This window comes from Paramormyrops kingsleyae, chromosome 13 (genome assembly GCF_048594095.1).
Source record: "Paramormyrops kingsleyae isolate MSU_618 chromosome 13, PKINGS_0.4, whole genome shotgun sequence".
NCBI lineage: Eukaryota > Metazoa > Chordata > Actinopteri > Osteoglossiformes > Mormyridae > Paramormyrops > Paramormyrops kingsleyae.
Window position 1 is genome coordinate 28,389,694 of NC_132809.1, and position 16,286 is coordinate 28,405,979.

General features: G+C 40.5%; 2 protein-coding genes across 2 annotated transcripts in view; one reads left to right on the forward strand and one right to left on the reverse strand.

Annotated features, from left to right (window-relative positions):
• Nucleotides 1-8,130, reverse strand: part of LOC111851921 (anoctamin-1-like) — a 34,563-nt gene extending 26,433 nt beyond the window's left edge. The window contains exon 1 of the mRNA XM_023827275.2: nucleotides 8,110-8,130. The gene's annotated coding sequence lies outside the window, so the exon portion shown is untranslated. The remainder of the gene's footprint in view (nucleotides 1-8,109) is intronic.
• A 3,261-nt stretch (nucleotides 8,131-11,391) lies between these two features.
• LOC111851814 (apoptosis regulator BAX) lies at nucleotides 11,392-14,864 on the forward strand. The gene is made up of 6 exons (XM_023827061.2): nucleotides 11,392-11,572; nucleotides 12,094-12,142; nucleotides 12,234-12,395; nucleotides 12,639-12,771; nucleotides 13,436-13,540; nucleotides 14,385-14,864. Exons 1-6 carry the CDS (start codon nucleotides 11,512-11,514, stop codon nucleotides 14,481-14,483), a joined length of 609 nt encoding a protein of 202 aa, XP_023682829.2. The 5' UTR covers nucleotides 11,392-11,511; the 3' UTR covers nucleotides 14,484-14,864.
• The last annotated feature ends 1,422 nt before the right edge of the window (nucleotides 14,865-16,286 follow it).

Genomic DNA, 16,286 nt, shown 5'->3' on the forward strand with positions numbered 1-16,286 from the left:
TACATTATTCTTACAGAATAATTCAAAAACAGTTGCATTATAATCTTGTAGGACCGGTGTTAAATATGTGGTCTGTCGTTGACTGAAACATCGTTATGTAGCATGACTGTACATTTATCAATATATTTGTCCTAAGTCAATTTATTGTTTCAGAGTGCAGTTGATGTTAAACTTCCATATTTAATTTCATATGGACTTATAAAATTACGTAGTAGGTGTGACTTGGCGTGTCTTGTGGTGTACTTTACTTGTACAGGGTGTATATTTTGTAGCCTTGAAAGGCTGCAGATGGAGACTGTTGGGTCGATTGGCTCCCCAGCTTCCTCAGGCTAATATTATAGAAAAAGAAAGGATGGGCTTGATTGATAAAAGCAAGGGGTAGGGAGTGGTCAAGGTCAAAGCCAAAGTCAGATCTCTGTGCCAGCCTGTGTGGCTTTTCAGACTGAAGGCTGCACCCCCCCCCCCCTTTTATTGGATCCCCTTCATGGATATCATGAGAGAAGCCATTCTGCACACTGCTGTTACATTGAGCTGTTATTTTTTTGAATTTGGTGACCTTCCTGTTAGCTGAAATGATTCTGGGCATTGACCACTAACATCTATTATTGACAAGGTGATTTTGCCTACAAAACTGGATGTCTTCTTGCTCATCAAATCATCCTTTTGTTTAACTTTAGACATTGTAGTATGTGAACATCCCAGGAAGGCTGCTTTTTGTGGAATGCTGGACGTTGGTTGAACAGCCACACCTGTCACCAAGAATAACAATCCATGGATATCCAAATTTGTCATGTGTTATTTGTGCCCTCTATCTTATAAAGGGCATGTTGTACAAGTACTAGATTTAACAGCTGTTTGGAAATGAAAGGGACAGACCATAATCTGCAAAAGTACATTGTATTCCAGCAGTTGCACCATGGTGCTATCGAGCCAACATGCCATTTGTTCACTTTGTGATGCCCAACAAATGTATTTTGTGGTTAGAGACGGTGCAATTCAGTTCCTTGCCTTAGCTGATGTATCCAAGCTTTTAAAAAGCCGTTTTCATGCACCCAAAAGACATTCACTAATAATTCTTCATAAATTAGTCATTAATTTTTTATCAACTCAATTCACAACTCATGTTAGCCACCACTCATTGCACAACTATGACACTAGATATCAGGGTCAGGTTGGGGAGCATGCGATGATGCAGCGCGTTGCCACACCCACCACACAGCGAAACTCCTCAGGATCCTGGCCAGCGACCCCCCAGGCAGACACACGGTCCAGTCCCACCCTCCGGAAATGGCCATCCATCTGCCACAGCCAGGTGTTACGTGGGTGTCCCCTTGGCCTGGCCCAGCAACTTGGGTCCTAAGCAATGAGAATCTTGCGAGCCGGATCACCCTCAGGGAAACGCGCCTCATGGCCGTAGTGCCGTAACTGACGCCCCCTCATAATGCAGGTAATGTGCTTCAGTTAGGACTCCTCTAGCAACTACTCATTTGACACAAAGTCAACCCAGCAGTACCCAAGGATTCTCCAAAGAGACACAGTACCAAAGGAGTCCAGTCTTCGTCTCAGCTCACTGGATGGCATCCATGTCTCACAGCCATACAGCAAGACAGGGAACACCAGGACTCTAAAAACTTGCAAAGATATCCAGCGACCTCATGACCCCCCATGCTCTTCCAATCTGTCTGCTGACTTCATAGGAAGAGTCACCAGAGACGTGAATGTCGTCGTCGAGGTAGGTAAATCTCTCGAAAAGGTCAACATTCTCCGTGCAGAAAGACACACTACTGATGGCTGTGCCTAAGAAGTCATTAAATGCCTGGATCTTGATCTTTATCCAGGACACCCGAAATCCCTGACATCCATACTTCTCGCTCTGTCTCTCAAGAACCCCAATCAGAGCCTCCATTGACTCTGCTAAGATCACGGCATCATCGGCAAAATGAAGATCAGTAAATCTTTCTTTACCAATGGACGCCCCACAGCCACTGGACACCACAACCCTGCCCAACACCCAGTCCATACAACAGAGTTGAACAGAATAGGAGCATGAACACACCCCTGGCAAACCCCAGAATCAACTGGGTAGAATGCAGAGGTTCTCCCTCCACTCTGCACAGCACTCATGGTACCAGTGCACAGGCCGGCCATAACATCCAGTAGTTTCGGGTTGATCCCACGAAGTCTCAGAATGTTCCACAGGACAACTCAACGGTCGAACGCTTTACACTTTCTTAGGTGTAAAACCAGACTGCTCCGTTCAATGACAGGCAAGCAAGTGATCACGGATCTTGTTAAGGATGTTAAACAACTGCTCAAAGTAGCTGGCCCAGTGGGTCACAACTGCAGTGTCATCCGTAAGGACCATCCCATCACCTGCCCTGACTGCAAGTCTTTGAGGAACAGATTCAGATGTGCTGCAAGTCACACAAACTGCGTGCAAACTCATCAGAAACAGCTTGATCTTGGAGTCTGGCCTCATTCTCCTAGTAGTGGTAGCCTTCTGGATCCAAGCAGAATCTTCAGAGTAGCACCAACAAGTCTGTGGTCAGAATTCACAAACTGGGCACTTCTGTAAACCCTGCAGTTCTGCAGAAGCCTCTAGCGTCTGCTCACGAGGATGTGATCGATCTCCTTCGCCACACCACCAGGATTGGAGTACCAAGTCCAACGATGTGGCTCAGGGAACTGGAACCAGGATCCAGCGACCCCGCAGCCCTTGACCTTTTTGCAAAGTTAAGGAACATGGAGCTAGTTTCACCACAGTTGCAGACCCGTGGGGATCTACACAATCCTCATAGCCAGCCTTGTCAGTGCCAGTGGTTGCATTGAAGTTACTCATGACCACCTCGTTGGCACCCATCAACCACCAAGCGAAGTTGTGAGTAAAATGTCTCCCTCAATGACACATCACTCACCGCGGTTGGAGAATACAGAGACAACAGACAAGACACCCAAGGAATGCCTTAGCCTGAGTCTCATGATACGCTCGTTGAAAGAAGTGATATCAGACACCATCAGATGGAGCTGAACCACTACAACAACAGCTACTCCTGGAGTATGGCAGCCGTCAGACCGACCAGACCAAAAGTAGGTATTCCTACCTACAGAGATCTGACCACTCTCCGGTCTGCGTACCTCAGGGAATGCTGCCACTGAAAAGCGGAGTTTGCGAGGCTCCTCCGACAGCAGAGGCAGATGTTTTTTCTTGCCGGAGAGACAAGATGTTCCACGTGCCTACCTGGATGGGTCGCCTCAAACTGGGACCCAAGTGCCGCCATGCAGCAGGTGATGCCTCAGCACCACACCAGCCCCGATCCCCAACAGGCCTGACCCTATTAGCTCTCCGATGGTTTTGACTCGTCCAGGGATGGGGCTCCCAAAGGCTTTCCCCCATTCCCTTCATGGTGCATACAGCCTTCTTGCGGGCAGCTGCAGCAAAGCTACTCCCGCAGAGAGCAGAAGAGTATCTAGCTTGTTTTAATCAAGTAGTTGTGAGTTGTTTTACGGTGGCTAGAGTGCCAATCACGCCACCAACCCCCAAAAAATTCCCTGCAAGTTGGAGGACCGCTTGCAGGACTGGATGCAGTTTAACGTCATACCCAGAACACAACAGATAGCACTTTATTAAATGTTCCCCAAACCACAAAGTAAATGTGAAAATAAATTCCTTGACCTTAGTTTTGTCTCATAGCAGAGTAACTGCTTGAGAGCTCATTGTCTTGCCGTTTAATGAAAAAAATATATAGTAAAGCACCATATTCAAAGTATGAGCTATGATTCAAGTTTCTAGAATTTATTGCTGAATGATCTGTTTGTTGCGTTAGACAGATTTAGGTGAAAGGAAGAACTGTTTACTTGTTATTATGTATGGAATCTCTACCCATAATTACGATTTGCTTGTGGCCAATTGTATGGTAATATCGTTAGAAAACACCTATCACTACTCCTATTGAAACCAGCCAAACACAATCATGTGATAAATATTAAAATTCCAAAAGGTTAATTTAAAATTCAGCAAAGATACACATTCGCACATACCAAGTAACTCGGCTGTCAGATTTGTCTTAATTCCTTATGATTGCATTATCCAAAGCCATTTATTCACTGTTTGATTTCACACCTCCTTCTCATATACATGCACATATATTTAAGTGCGTGATAGTACTTGCTTGCCTAGTCAACAGATAAATTTTGTTTGGAGTGACAGTGAAAGATCCTTGTTGATTGTAATGAGTCATAGCTTTAAGTAAGAGTCACTTGCCAAAGACACCACAACCAATTACAACCAATAAAAGAACAGCACTGTTGCCTGAGGGACATTATGAAAAAACAAGTTTGCAACGTGTCATCCTACGAAATGCCATGCTGCTTCAGATCGGTTCAGCTTGTTTCATGACAAGTAATAAATAAAATTAAAAAAACAACGTATTCAAAAACTTGTCACCCTGGCATGTTCAATAGCTTTACTGTCATTTACAACACAGGTTGAAAAGTTAGATGCATCAGCAATACAATGAATGACTCTTAAAAAGCATATTTCAAGCTCTGTAAAAATCATCTCTCTTGGCTGACCTACACAGTGGTCGTGTGACATTAGCCTTAAACTCCATACATCACGATCAACAGAATTTACCTTCTTTTACCAGATTAGGTTTGGCAGGCAAATGGAGAGTTAGTCTTAAAGACTACATTTGGATTTAAACTATGGCAAAAAAATATATATTTATGAGAAAAAAAGAATGCCACATTTACTTAAGAGCTCCAGCGGGAGAAAAAAAATGTTACTGCTTTTTTTTAATCCCGTAAAGTCATATAACAAAGGACTGTGACATTTAGAATCGTGTATGCAGAATATCCCCTGATTATGCCTCCCTCTCTTAAAGGTTATTCTTAGATTTAATAATACACATCTCCAGGGAGCAACTGTACTCTTCCTACTTGTCATCACTACAAATGCTGCTCCTTCCTGCCTCGTACAGTATTACAGACACAGGTTATCGGGTGGCTCTTGTTCACTCCGTCACATTTCTTCTGTCTTCTTAAGGACATTTTAAATTAAAAAAAATGGCTCCAATGGCCTGCATGCTTCATCTTGAGCTTTGATTTTTATCTGGCACATTCCATGGATTACAGGAAAGGAGCAGACAATTCAAGATCTGGAGGAAAATCATCCACAAAATTTTATTTAGGTTTATGCTATTAGCTACTGTATGTGCTTTTTTTGGCCTGTTTACCATTTTGCTTGTCTGGAAAAGTTACAGTGAGGCTACCGGTGAACTTCATCAGTTTATTACATTTTAGGGATATATCTATTTGAAGTGACATTAAACTACAATGAAAAGTCGGCTTTAATGTTGAAGTAGTCTGGAGACCGTGGCAAATGATGTTTTCATTGTACAAAATATTTACATTGGCATTAGGATCAGGTTATTTGCAATCTTGTCCTTTAGTTTGAGTACTGGTGTCATCTTACTCCACCAGATACCAACTGGCTCAAGGTAGGAATGTGTCACAGGGAAGGCCTTGTAGCCACGAAGCAGCCATATAACAGAGGGAAGTTTCAGTCAGTCAGCCCAGCTCTTTGAGTCTGAGAGACATGAATCAATGGTAGAAAAACCAGAAAAGCCAGCTGACATAGACAGGGCGGTTCAACCCCTATGCACTGAAAGTACAATAAAGGCTTGGGGCATCTGAGGTGAAAGACCTTGCCCAAAGCCCAAATAATCAGGCCTGTGGCCAGAAATTAAATTTGGGGGAGGGGGGTGGTGGCTTCAATCTTATTTACTAGGTGGCTACAAGCCTGATCAGGAATGAACGGACAACTTTTTTTGGGTGGGGGAGGGGGGTTGGGGAGTTCAAACTCATAATTTCACTACATAGTTACATGAGTGCCAACAGTGACATCACTCTGTCAGGCTGGGGATTTGATCCAGTAACCTTCCGATCACAGGCACAGAGTCCCTACCCACAGAGCCACACACCACCTGTGGCATTGTGCCCTTAAGATTCTTATCTGCTACTTCAAAAGACGCCTTTCTGCATGAAAGGTAGTGAATTAAAAGCATGCTTCCTTCTGAGTGCAATTTTGAATTCATGAATGCAGGGGATTATATTAATATTGATATTAAAAAAGCTAAATCCAAGGTCCTCCCCAAGTGGCTCAAATGACAAATGAGCTTTATATTCTGAATGAAAGATCATTAATGAAACAATATGAAAACAATCTGACAACAAAATTATTTATGAACGTTTATGGTTCATTTCATAATGTTACAATCAAGCTTTTTCATTCCAAAATGAAATCCTTAATGTTTTATGCCTATTTTTCTAGAATACCTTAATTAAACTGCAACCCGACCTGGAAAAGCAGTAGAGGATGGATGGATGAATGGATGGACCTTAAAGTGCACAGTCCAAAAACACTGTGTAATTGTAAATTCAAGCAAGGTTTTTGTTAAAGGGAGCTGCAGAAATCAATACTTTTACTAACTCATACAGATCACCCTATTTATGGATTTTGTAGACAACAGAATAGATAAAAATAAAATCACAAGTCAGAGCTGCTGTTTGGATCCTGGCAGCAGCCAAGAGTTGAGTTTCGCAGAGCAAGATGGTGGCTGCTAACTGATTATAGACCAAAAACAGCCCAAAATGGCCATGACAAGATTCCAGATGACATGAGCTGTAAGGACGCTGCTGATACTAACCTGCAAAGGTGAAACCTACAGATTATTGAGCTGTTCATGCCCAGAAGATGCTTAGGAATCTGCCTGGGCTGGATAACTGTGCCTCTGCCACGATGTAAGAAACAGCACAATCCAAAGACTAAGAAGAACTTCTTTGGGACAAAGAGAAAATATGCCTGAAATAAGCTTTTGTTCAAATAAACTTAAGCCTGCGGAGACAAGTATGCGGCAGACTGGTGGGACATAGAAAGATCTACCCTGAAGTGAATTTAACAAAAAAAAAAAAGAAAACCACACAATGCATGGCCCTATGAAAATAGATTGGTGACGACAATTAACCGGTTGAGAATCACTGCTTAAGAGGATGGCACATATGGATCAGACCAAACAATGTGTGTATGAATTAGGGCACTCAAGGACTAATAGCAATTAGAAGGGGGGGGGGGGGGCGTTGTTGACACAGAGTGTTCTTGGAATGTGAGCCTAAATGACAACAGGAGAACCAACTCCATAGAATGAGATGGAAGTACATTTACATTAGTAATCCTGGGAGCAAGGCAAAAAATGGCCTTTATGTTCAATTTGTTTCAAAAACAAATAAAACTGGCTTTGTCTATTAAACACTTTATTTTATGTGCACTGTCCCTTTTGTCTGTTTTTGGTCCTTTTTACCAAAAGCATAAATGGTAAAAAGCTTTTCAAGGGCCAGGGAGTAAATGAAGAAACCGTCTTGTCTTCTTGACAAAGTTATTGAGCTCCACCTGCTGTACCAATTGCAGACTGCTGGGAGTGTTCTAACAAAATTAAAATATATAGCATGAAAACCAATGATCCCAATTTTTTATTATTTTTATCTGTCGCACCTTGATGACCAAACAAGTGTGCACCCTCCCTTACCACTAAATCGTTTCATTCTGGGGGAAGTACCCTTCGCAAAAAATAAAGAGGGAGGTAGAAATACCACCCCCACCCACCACCAGCAGTATGTTACTTCGTGCATTTCAACTGCCACGTGTATGTACAGTAGTGCTAATTATTTTCACGCATATAGTACCCAGGAAAGATCCTGGTAGACTGAAAGATCTGTGCAATAATAATGTTATTTAAAAGGCACATCTGCCTATAGGGATCAATTACTGTCTGTTCTTTTGGTTTATGTGAGAAACGGATCTAGCTCAGCAACGATTTTTGACTCCCTATCAGGAAGCCACAAGGGTAGAAATTAAAGTATTACGACCATAAAGTATGCTGTGTGTGCGTGTTCTAAAGTTAAATCTTCAACGTTTTTACTCTCACACAACACCGGACAAAAAAAAAAAACACCAACGCTACAGCTCGGGAACCAAGAGTGTTGGGGGGAGAGAAGCCTACAGAACATGTTCTCACTTGTCACGGTGTTACAAGGCTCAGCTCGATCGCTTACCTCAGTGCAACTGAACTCATCTTCAAGTATAGGCGTGTTCTTACCCTCGGTCGGAAAATGTGGTCTGCAAAGGCGAATAACGATTTAAGAGTTTCTTGATAAACTTTAGTAATCCGAGACAGAAACTTCGATTATTGAGTGATGCTTACGATGAAAATCGTGCCTGTTGGGTGCACGCGATCGACCAGGCCGTACATGCACAGCTGTTACCGACGGCAAAGTTGAAAAAGTACGAGACGCGATGGGAAAAGACTGAGGGTCGGGTGTGCCAGCAGTAGCCGAGAATGCCGATTTGAAATTGCTTTGAATGTTGGCAGCATGGTATGCAGCTGTGTGTCAATTCAGAAGGGAATCATTTTGAAGGTGATCTTATGCACAGTATTAATGATGTTCTGCGTTTTTTTGTGCGGCTGTATTTACACACATACATTACTACTAGTCCATTTACATATTTGAGAACATGTAAAAACATTTAAATTTGGTCATTTGAGGTGCCGTATAAGTATTTTTATGGCCTTTAATCCTGTAATCTAAAGACCTGTAAGCCATTGGCTATGTGTGAGCTCAATTATAAAATAATTCAGTCATCATCTAGTGCTTAATACACAGCTTTTCACTCACAGTGTAGCATCATACTACCTACAATATTCTGGCTTTCAGTCCGAGAAAAATGCAGAGATTGTAAACCAATGACCGACGTGTTATGGATACTAAATGACTGCAGATGATAACTTGGCTGTTGGGATGCACAGCGTGTGGAAACGAGAGTCAGCGAAGGAAAAACAAGACTGTCGAGTCGTGTCAGCAAGGGTGGGACATCTGAAATCCACCAACGGAAATCACGGCTGTGAAATCACGGTCTGGTTCCTACCTGCCAACTGCTAGTTTTCATTCAGAGTCTGGATGTCGACATTTTTTATTTTTTTTTTTTAAATTATCTATAAGCTGCAAATTACAGGCAAACAGCAGTGATATTCTCTGACCAATGATGGTATTCAGGCTGATAGTACAGTCTCTGCTTCGTTGCAGAAATGGGAAACAGCTTTAAACACCTTTCTTTCTTTGCCTTGGGTTCTAGGGAACGAGAAGCTGACACTTTCAGCCCATTGAAAAGCATAGAACATGTGAAAAAGTCATTTGAATTTTTTTTTTTTGAAGAAAAAAAAACAGATTAACAAACTTGCTTAACAATAAGGGAGCAAAACTCAGGAACACAGAAACCTAATACCATGACACTGCAGAACAAACCAGGGCAAGCACTTAAATACACATAAAACTAGGACAAACAAGGAACAGGTGTAAGTCAATCAATTAACCAATCAACAAACATTGACACAAGGAAACGGGCAACAGGTGGGACTAACAATTAATAGGCACAGAAACTAGAGAGCTTTACAAATAGCAAAAAAATAGAAAACATTAACTGAGAATTAAACGCAGGAATAAAATGCAAGGATAATCAAACAGAATCAGAAAGGAACAGAACACAAGTACAACCAAGCGCAAGAATGCTAATATGGAAAATAAACACTGAAAAACAAAATCCAAAAGATAAATATAAAGAGGTGAGGTTGGCCAGACTTACACCCCTGACCAGCAGGACTGAGTCTGAGCTGCACACTCAGCCCACTGAGCTATATGGCAGTTAAAGAAAATAGAAGAAAAGACACAAGGGTGTGAGAGGAGTGACAGGATGGGATGGCCAGCGACACCTGCTGGCCAAACGGGGAAGAGACACAAAGGGTAGGGTTGGACAGGAGCTGACACTGATACCAAAAGGTTATCATCCTGTTTCCCCAGAGCTAATAATCTCCATTCCACAAAGGGCTACTAATGCTGACGCTTCGTTGCAATAAAATTGCCAAGGATATCAACCCATTTAACCCTGCAATAATTCTATTTCACTGTTACCCAAAATCCTTTTACCCAAAGTCCACTTTCTCCCTCAGCGTTCTTAACATTGCTTGTATTTAATTGAAATGTTCCTTCACACTCAAAAACTGTATCCTTTTTTTAATCAGCCATCTTTCCCAAAGTATCCTATTCATCACCAGTCTGCTCAGGATCGATCTTTGTTAACCACGCTTGTTTATGCTGAACTTTCTATAGCAGAGTAAAAACCAGGTAGGGAATTATCCTGTAATGGAAATAGTAATTTGCTATATGATTTTACTGTATTAAGGTATCGCTAGAATTTGTTTTGTGTTTAATTATATATACATTTCTGTGTGTTTTTGCCCCCCATATCTCTCAATGATGCTGAAAAATCGATACATGATTTTATCACTAGTCGCCTTGACTACTGTATTTCCCTTTTTACGCTTTTGCCGAAAATGACCACTTATAAGTTACAAGTACTTCAGAATGCGGCAGCTAGAATATTAACAAAAACAAAGAAAACAGGTCATATCACACTGGTATCTTTTACACTAGATTTTAAGGTCATTTTACTTACTTATAAAGAACTAAATGGACTGGCACCTTCACACATTACTGACCTTCTTAGCTTTCATACTCCCACTAGAACGCTGAGAACGTCTAGACCTCTGTGTATTCCAAAGATGAAACATAGACATCTTTGTGTAACAGCTTTTAGCTATTATGCTCCAGAACTGTGGAACACACTGACGGAAGGCATTAGAGAAGCGGAGTGGCCTAAGACTTTTAAAAAGCTATTGAAAACATCTTTTTAGATTGTCATTTCACCAGTTTACAGTATTTTATTATACTTCATTTTATTTTCCTTTCACTCATATTAGTGTGACATTATTTATATCTTGTTTATATTTTATTTGCACTTTATGTATTATTGCTAATTTGCTTAATTTAACTTTAAATCTTTGATTTATTCCATCCTTCTGTTATTTCATTCATCTCTGTGCTAATTGATTCTCTGGTTTTATTTTGATATGTGAAGCACTTTGAGCTGCATTCCTTGTATGAAAAGTACTATATAAATAAAGATTATCATAAATCCTGTAGCGTACATCCTTAAAACCTGGTGGTGGTTGGTAATACCTACTAACTACTTGGTAGTTAGGCAGAGTTGTGGAAGCAGAACAGAGCAGAAAAGTTGCAACTTCGATTTCGAAAAATAACATTAAAATAATAAAACAATTGCAAGAGCAAATGAAATAGCGTAATGATACTGTAGCGAACTTGCTTAACTAGCAGTGATTAACAAGAATTAAGAGTCGGGATGACGATGCGAAGGCAAAATTGTTCCGCGTCGCTTCATTATGGGCAGCGTCTGACGTCACAGTCATACTGCGAAGTTCTACAGGAAGGATTTCATTAAGCGCTTAGTAAATTCCCCGATTGTGCACCCAGTATTTCGTCTGTGCAAACTAAGACACCCTCAATAACACATTACAGAGTTTTTGGATATATCAATTAATAACAATGGCAGCTTTTCCTGAAAGATCTGATCTGTATCACCGAGACGTAGCTACTGGCGGGGAAGGTAATAAGAAAATTCTGATTTACGAACTACAAGGGGTCAAATCACACTGTTTCGATTGTTCTTAATTATACATACATAATTTACTTTGATTTTTGTGCATTTTTCAATATCTGGAAGAGTTATTTCAGCTAACATAACTCCGCAAAAAGTTAAATATACAGTACGTAAAACGATTCGCCAAGAAATAGGCTTATACCTAATGACAATGCAGGGGATACTTTACGTATCCATAAAAACTGAAAAGTCCGTTTTGTTCTGTCGATATTTGCTGCCTTGTCGAAAAATGCTACCTTAGTGCTAATCGATAGCCCTAACCGTAACTCTTACCCTAACCCCAACCCCCCAAAACCCTTAAAACCCTTACCTTAACCCTAACCCTAACCCCTAAAACCTAACCCTAATCCCAAGACGGTGGAACTGCATATGCGCGGAAAGGCTCGACAGCACGTCTCTATAGGTAGTATTTTATGACAGAACACGTTTTACTATGCAAAACGATTGTTTAACGACTTTCATTTCAGACACAGTTGATGATAAAATAATGGAGCAAGGAGTGGTCGTTTTCAGAGGGTAATCACATGAATTTTTACATTACCTAAAACATGTTATTAGTAGCCTACACTTAAATACACCAATAAAGTTAAATATCACATTGTTTTAGATACGTTATACAGAGAGTAAACACAGATGACCCTGAAGTGCGTTTGACTGCTGAAGATTTGGGCGGAAAACCAAACGAAGGACAGGAACCAAAAATAAAGGAAGTGGTGGCATGTCTGATTCATATTACCGACGAGCTCAACAGGGATGGTAAACTTGATAAGTAAGACATTCTAACATGTTTTATCTACAATATTTACAATGTTTTTCGAGTAATACATTTCAATTTAATTAACTCTTTATTTGTAATAAGGAAAAGGTTTATTAATTGCCCAGTAGTGTATCCCTAGTTTTTTACCTGAAAAATAAGATTTATGTTTTGAGCTAAATCATTTAACACCATGCGTAGGTTACACATAACAAGCTGAAGATTTCTGTTTATTCTCTTTTTTCCCCCGTTTTTAAGCCTAATCAATAGCATTGATTCTGATTCTTCCAAGAATGTGTTCTTCACCGTGGCGAAACAGATTTTCTCCGATGACGTAACGTGGGGCAAAGTGGTTGCACTTTTTCATTTTGCGTACAAACTTGTATACAAGGTACTACATGCTCTTCATTCACTGCCCATTTGAAGTAAGACTTTCAATTAAGTCACCCTCTGCTGTCGAAGAATAATATTAAACTATTTCTATAATTTTTGGCATAGTGGATAGCAGTCGCCTCAGACGTACATGGTTGTGGCTTCCAATCTCACTTCCACTCTATATAAGCGGGGCCTCTTCCAGACACTCTGGTTTCCAAAGACGTGCTATACGGAGTCTTAAATTGCCTGCAGTTGTGCGTATGTGCTCTGTGTTGTTCTTGATTGGCTACCGCCACCCCACATGACATGACCTTTAGAAATGATTGGATGGTGGATGGACATAATGTAGGTGAGTCACTTAATTACTTAAGGAGGCACAAGTACTACTCAAGTGCAAATCATTAACAAATGAAGTAACTAAATGAAATATACGAACCATTATCAACCATTATGATTGATTAATTATGGCATGGGATCAGTACGTAACTAACGCTTAGTTTCTGGTTAATACATTAAATAAGATTGTACTGCTACATTATTTGTGTTCCTTCACGTAAATTGTTACCCATAATGTCTATCGAAGTGAACATACCTCCAAAAATAAGATACATGTTACATATATCATGCACATATTTTGTAAAATATTAGTCTTCTAATAATTGTTCTTGTCTTCTATTAAGGCACTGACAGAAAAACACTGCGACATCATCCACAACATCATTAGCTGGCTACTGGAGTTCATCAGGGAAAACATTTCCTTATGGATCAGGCAGCATGGTGGATGGGTAAGGCTGCAGTCCCTGTTTGCCATTCTGACCACCCATAGGGTCCAGCACTCTCAGAAAACCGAAAACAGAGGCTTGACAAAGGCATGCTACAGGAATACACACTGAAACACTTACTCTGCATCCATAGACACACGTTAATACAAGCACTCATTCGGTTCAAATATTAATGAGCGCATGGATGCACACTCATTTCCTGCAGTGGAAAATTCATATGTCCACAGCAATAAGTTTCCAGGACATTCCATGTTCTCTCTGTGTCTGAATGGATTTCCTCTGGGTACTCGAGGTTTCATTCCACAGTCAAAAACATGATGTTAGGTGAATTGGTGCTTTTAAATTGCCCATAGTCTCTGACTGTGTGTTCTGCCCTGTGCATCCTGGGACAATCTTCTGGATCAATGTGGCATTGCATTGGGTAGGCATTTATGGAAATGAGTGGATATAGTCATATAAAAACTTGATATAAAAATAAATGAAAATATTTTTTCTCAAATTAAAACATTTCTATTTGGCTTCTGTCTAACCCAATTTATTTTTATTATGAAAACAGCAATACCATAATTTTCATCATAATTACGTCAGTATAAATATGTATAAAATTTTATATATCAAAATTTTAAACATTCATGCATTCATAATCCATCTAATCCACTAGAGGGCCACAGTGAGTCAGGAACGCCACCTCAGAAGCACAGGGCTCAAGGCAGAGGACACTGGTGGAGTTGACATGGGATAAATAATAATAAATTAGCTTGGCCTATATAAACTACTGTTTAGTTATTGAATAATTTTCTGCCGAGAAATGTTTCTAAGTTTATACCTGATTCTTGTGTATCCACAGGAGGGTATGTTACAGAATGTGCTGAACTGGCACTCGGTGACCGTCTTTGCAGCAGGGATCCTCTCAGGGGCGCTGTTGTACTGGAAGATGTCTAACTGATCATATGGCACAGTCATAATATTCATTGTCAAAAGAGATAGTAGGAAGTGGATTGTGCAGTTCATAAATTCCATGTCATGAAATATTCTTTGAAGTATTGCATGATCAAAAGACGATCAATCTAAATTAGATTTTACCCAGGATTTTTTTTATTATTATTTGTTCTAATGAGTCATTCTCTTATTGGTTCTATGAAAAAGTGTTTATATTATTATTTTATTTTACATTTTAAAAATATATTTGGTGAGAATTACCTGGCAGATAGTTTATTTTTGCCATGTAAAATAAATGATTGTTTTGTATCTCAATTTATCTGAAAGCAAAATAATAGTAGAGTATGCCAGCCAAAACATGCTGTAATAAAGTTATTTTATAGCCAAATGATCTTTTTTTTTTAATAAAAATATACAAAATAAAACATATGGTGACAGCTCTACTAAACATTATTCTGGAAAGACGAGGTATAGTATGCCTAAATCTACCAATAAACCAATAGTTGGTAGAAATGACTTTTCTATGGATTAATCTATAGATTATTTTACCGATTGTTTGATTAATCTAAAGGATTAATATTCCTCCTGAAAATCAAATTTACCATTTAAGACAATGGACGCTGGCTTTTAAGCACTATGCGGACATTATTTTCGCCCACTATTCAATAAGCAGATTAGTGCTGTCTAAAATATTTATGAGATGAATATTGCAATGTCCAAAAGTTAGTAATCTGTATAAATTTGGCATTTTCGTTTCAGTTTAAGATAATAATACTGGTCCCAACAACACACACTGGCACTGTCAATCAATGTAGAATACAGTGGATATAAAAAGTGTACATATATATCCCTGTTAAAATGCCAGGTTTTTGTTATGTAAGAAAAATGAGACACGATAAATCATTTCAAAACTTTCCCCACCTTTAATGTGACCTATAAGCTGTACAGTTCAAGTATGCGCAGTGTAACACCTGCAAACTCTTTGTACCGAAACAGAACGGAACAGCGTTCACATTACTGCCAGGCTACACCAATCTGTCTGTCGATCTCATTCTCCCTTCATCTCTCACTTATGAACAAAATGCCGAGATACTTGAACTCCTCCGCTTGAGGCAGTAACTCATCCTCAACCAGGAGAGGGTAATCCACCTTCTTCCGGTTGAGAACCATGACCTCAGACTTGGAGGGACTGGTCCTCCTCCCAGCTGCTTTACATTGAGCTGCAAATCGGCCAAGTGCACAGCCCATTGAAGCCAATATCATCTGCAAAACGTGAAGACACAATCCTGAAGCCCCCTCCCACCCCTTGGCTATGCCTAGAAATTCTATCCATAACAGTTATGAACAGAATCAGTGTGTACGGGCAGCCCTGGGGCAGAGCATCACCCACTGCAATGAGTCTAACTTACTGCTGGCAATGCAAACCAAACTCGCTCCATTTGTACAGGGATCTGATGGCCAACGGACCCCATACCTCATACTGCTGAAGAAGCCCCCCCAAGGGACACGATCATATGCCTTTTCCAAATCCACAAAACACATGTAGACTGGTTGGGCAAACTCCCATGAACCCTCCAGTACCTCTGTGAGGGTGAAGAGCTGGTCCAGTGTTCCACAGCCAGGACAGAGTCTGCATTGTTCCTCCTGGGTCCGAGGTTCGACCGATGGGCGGATCCTACTCTCCAGTACCCCCAGCATAGACCTGCCTATGGAAACTGAGAAGTGCGATCCCTTAAAGATGGGCACGGCCCCCTGTAGCTTCCCGGTTGAATTATCGACAGCTCAAGGATTGAGGATTCATAAAAAGGGG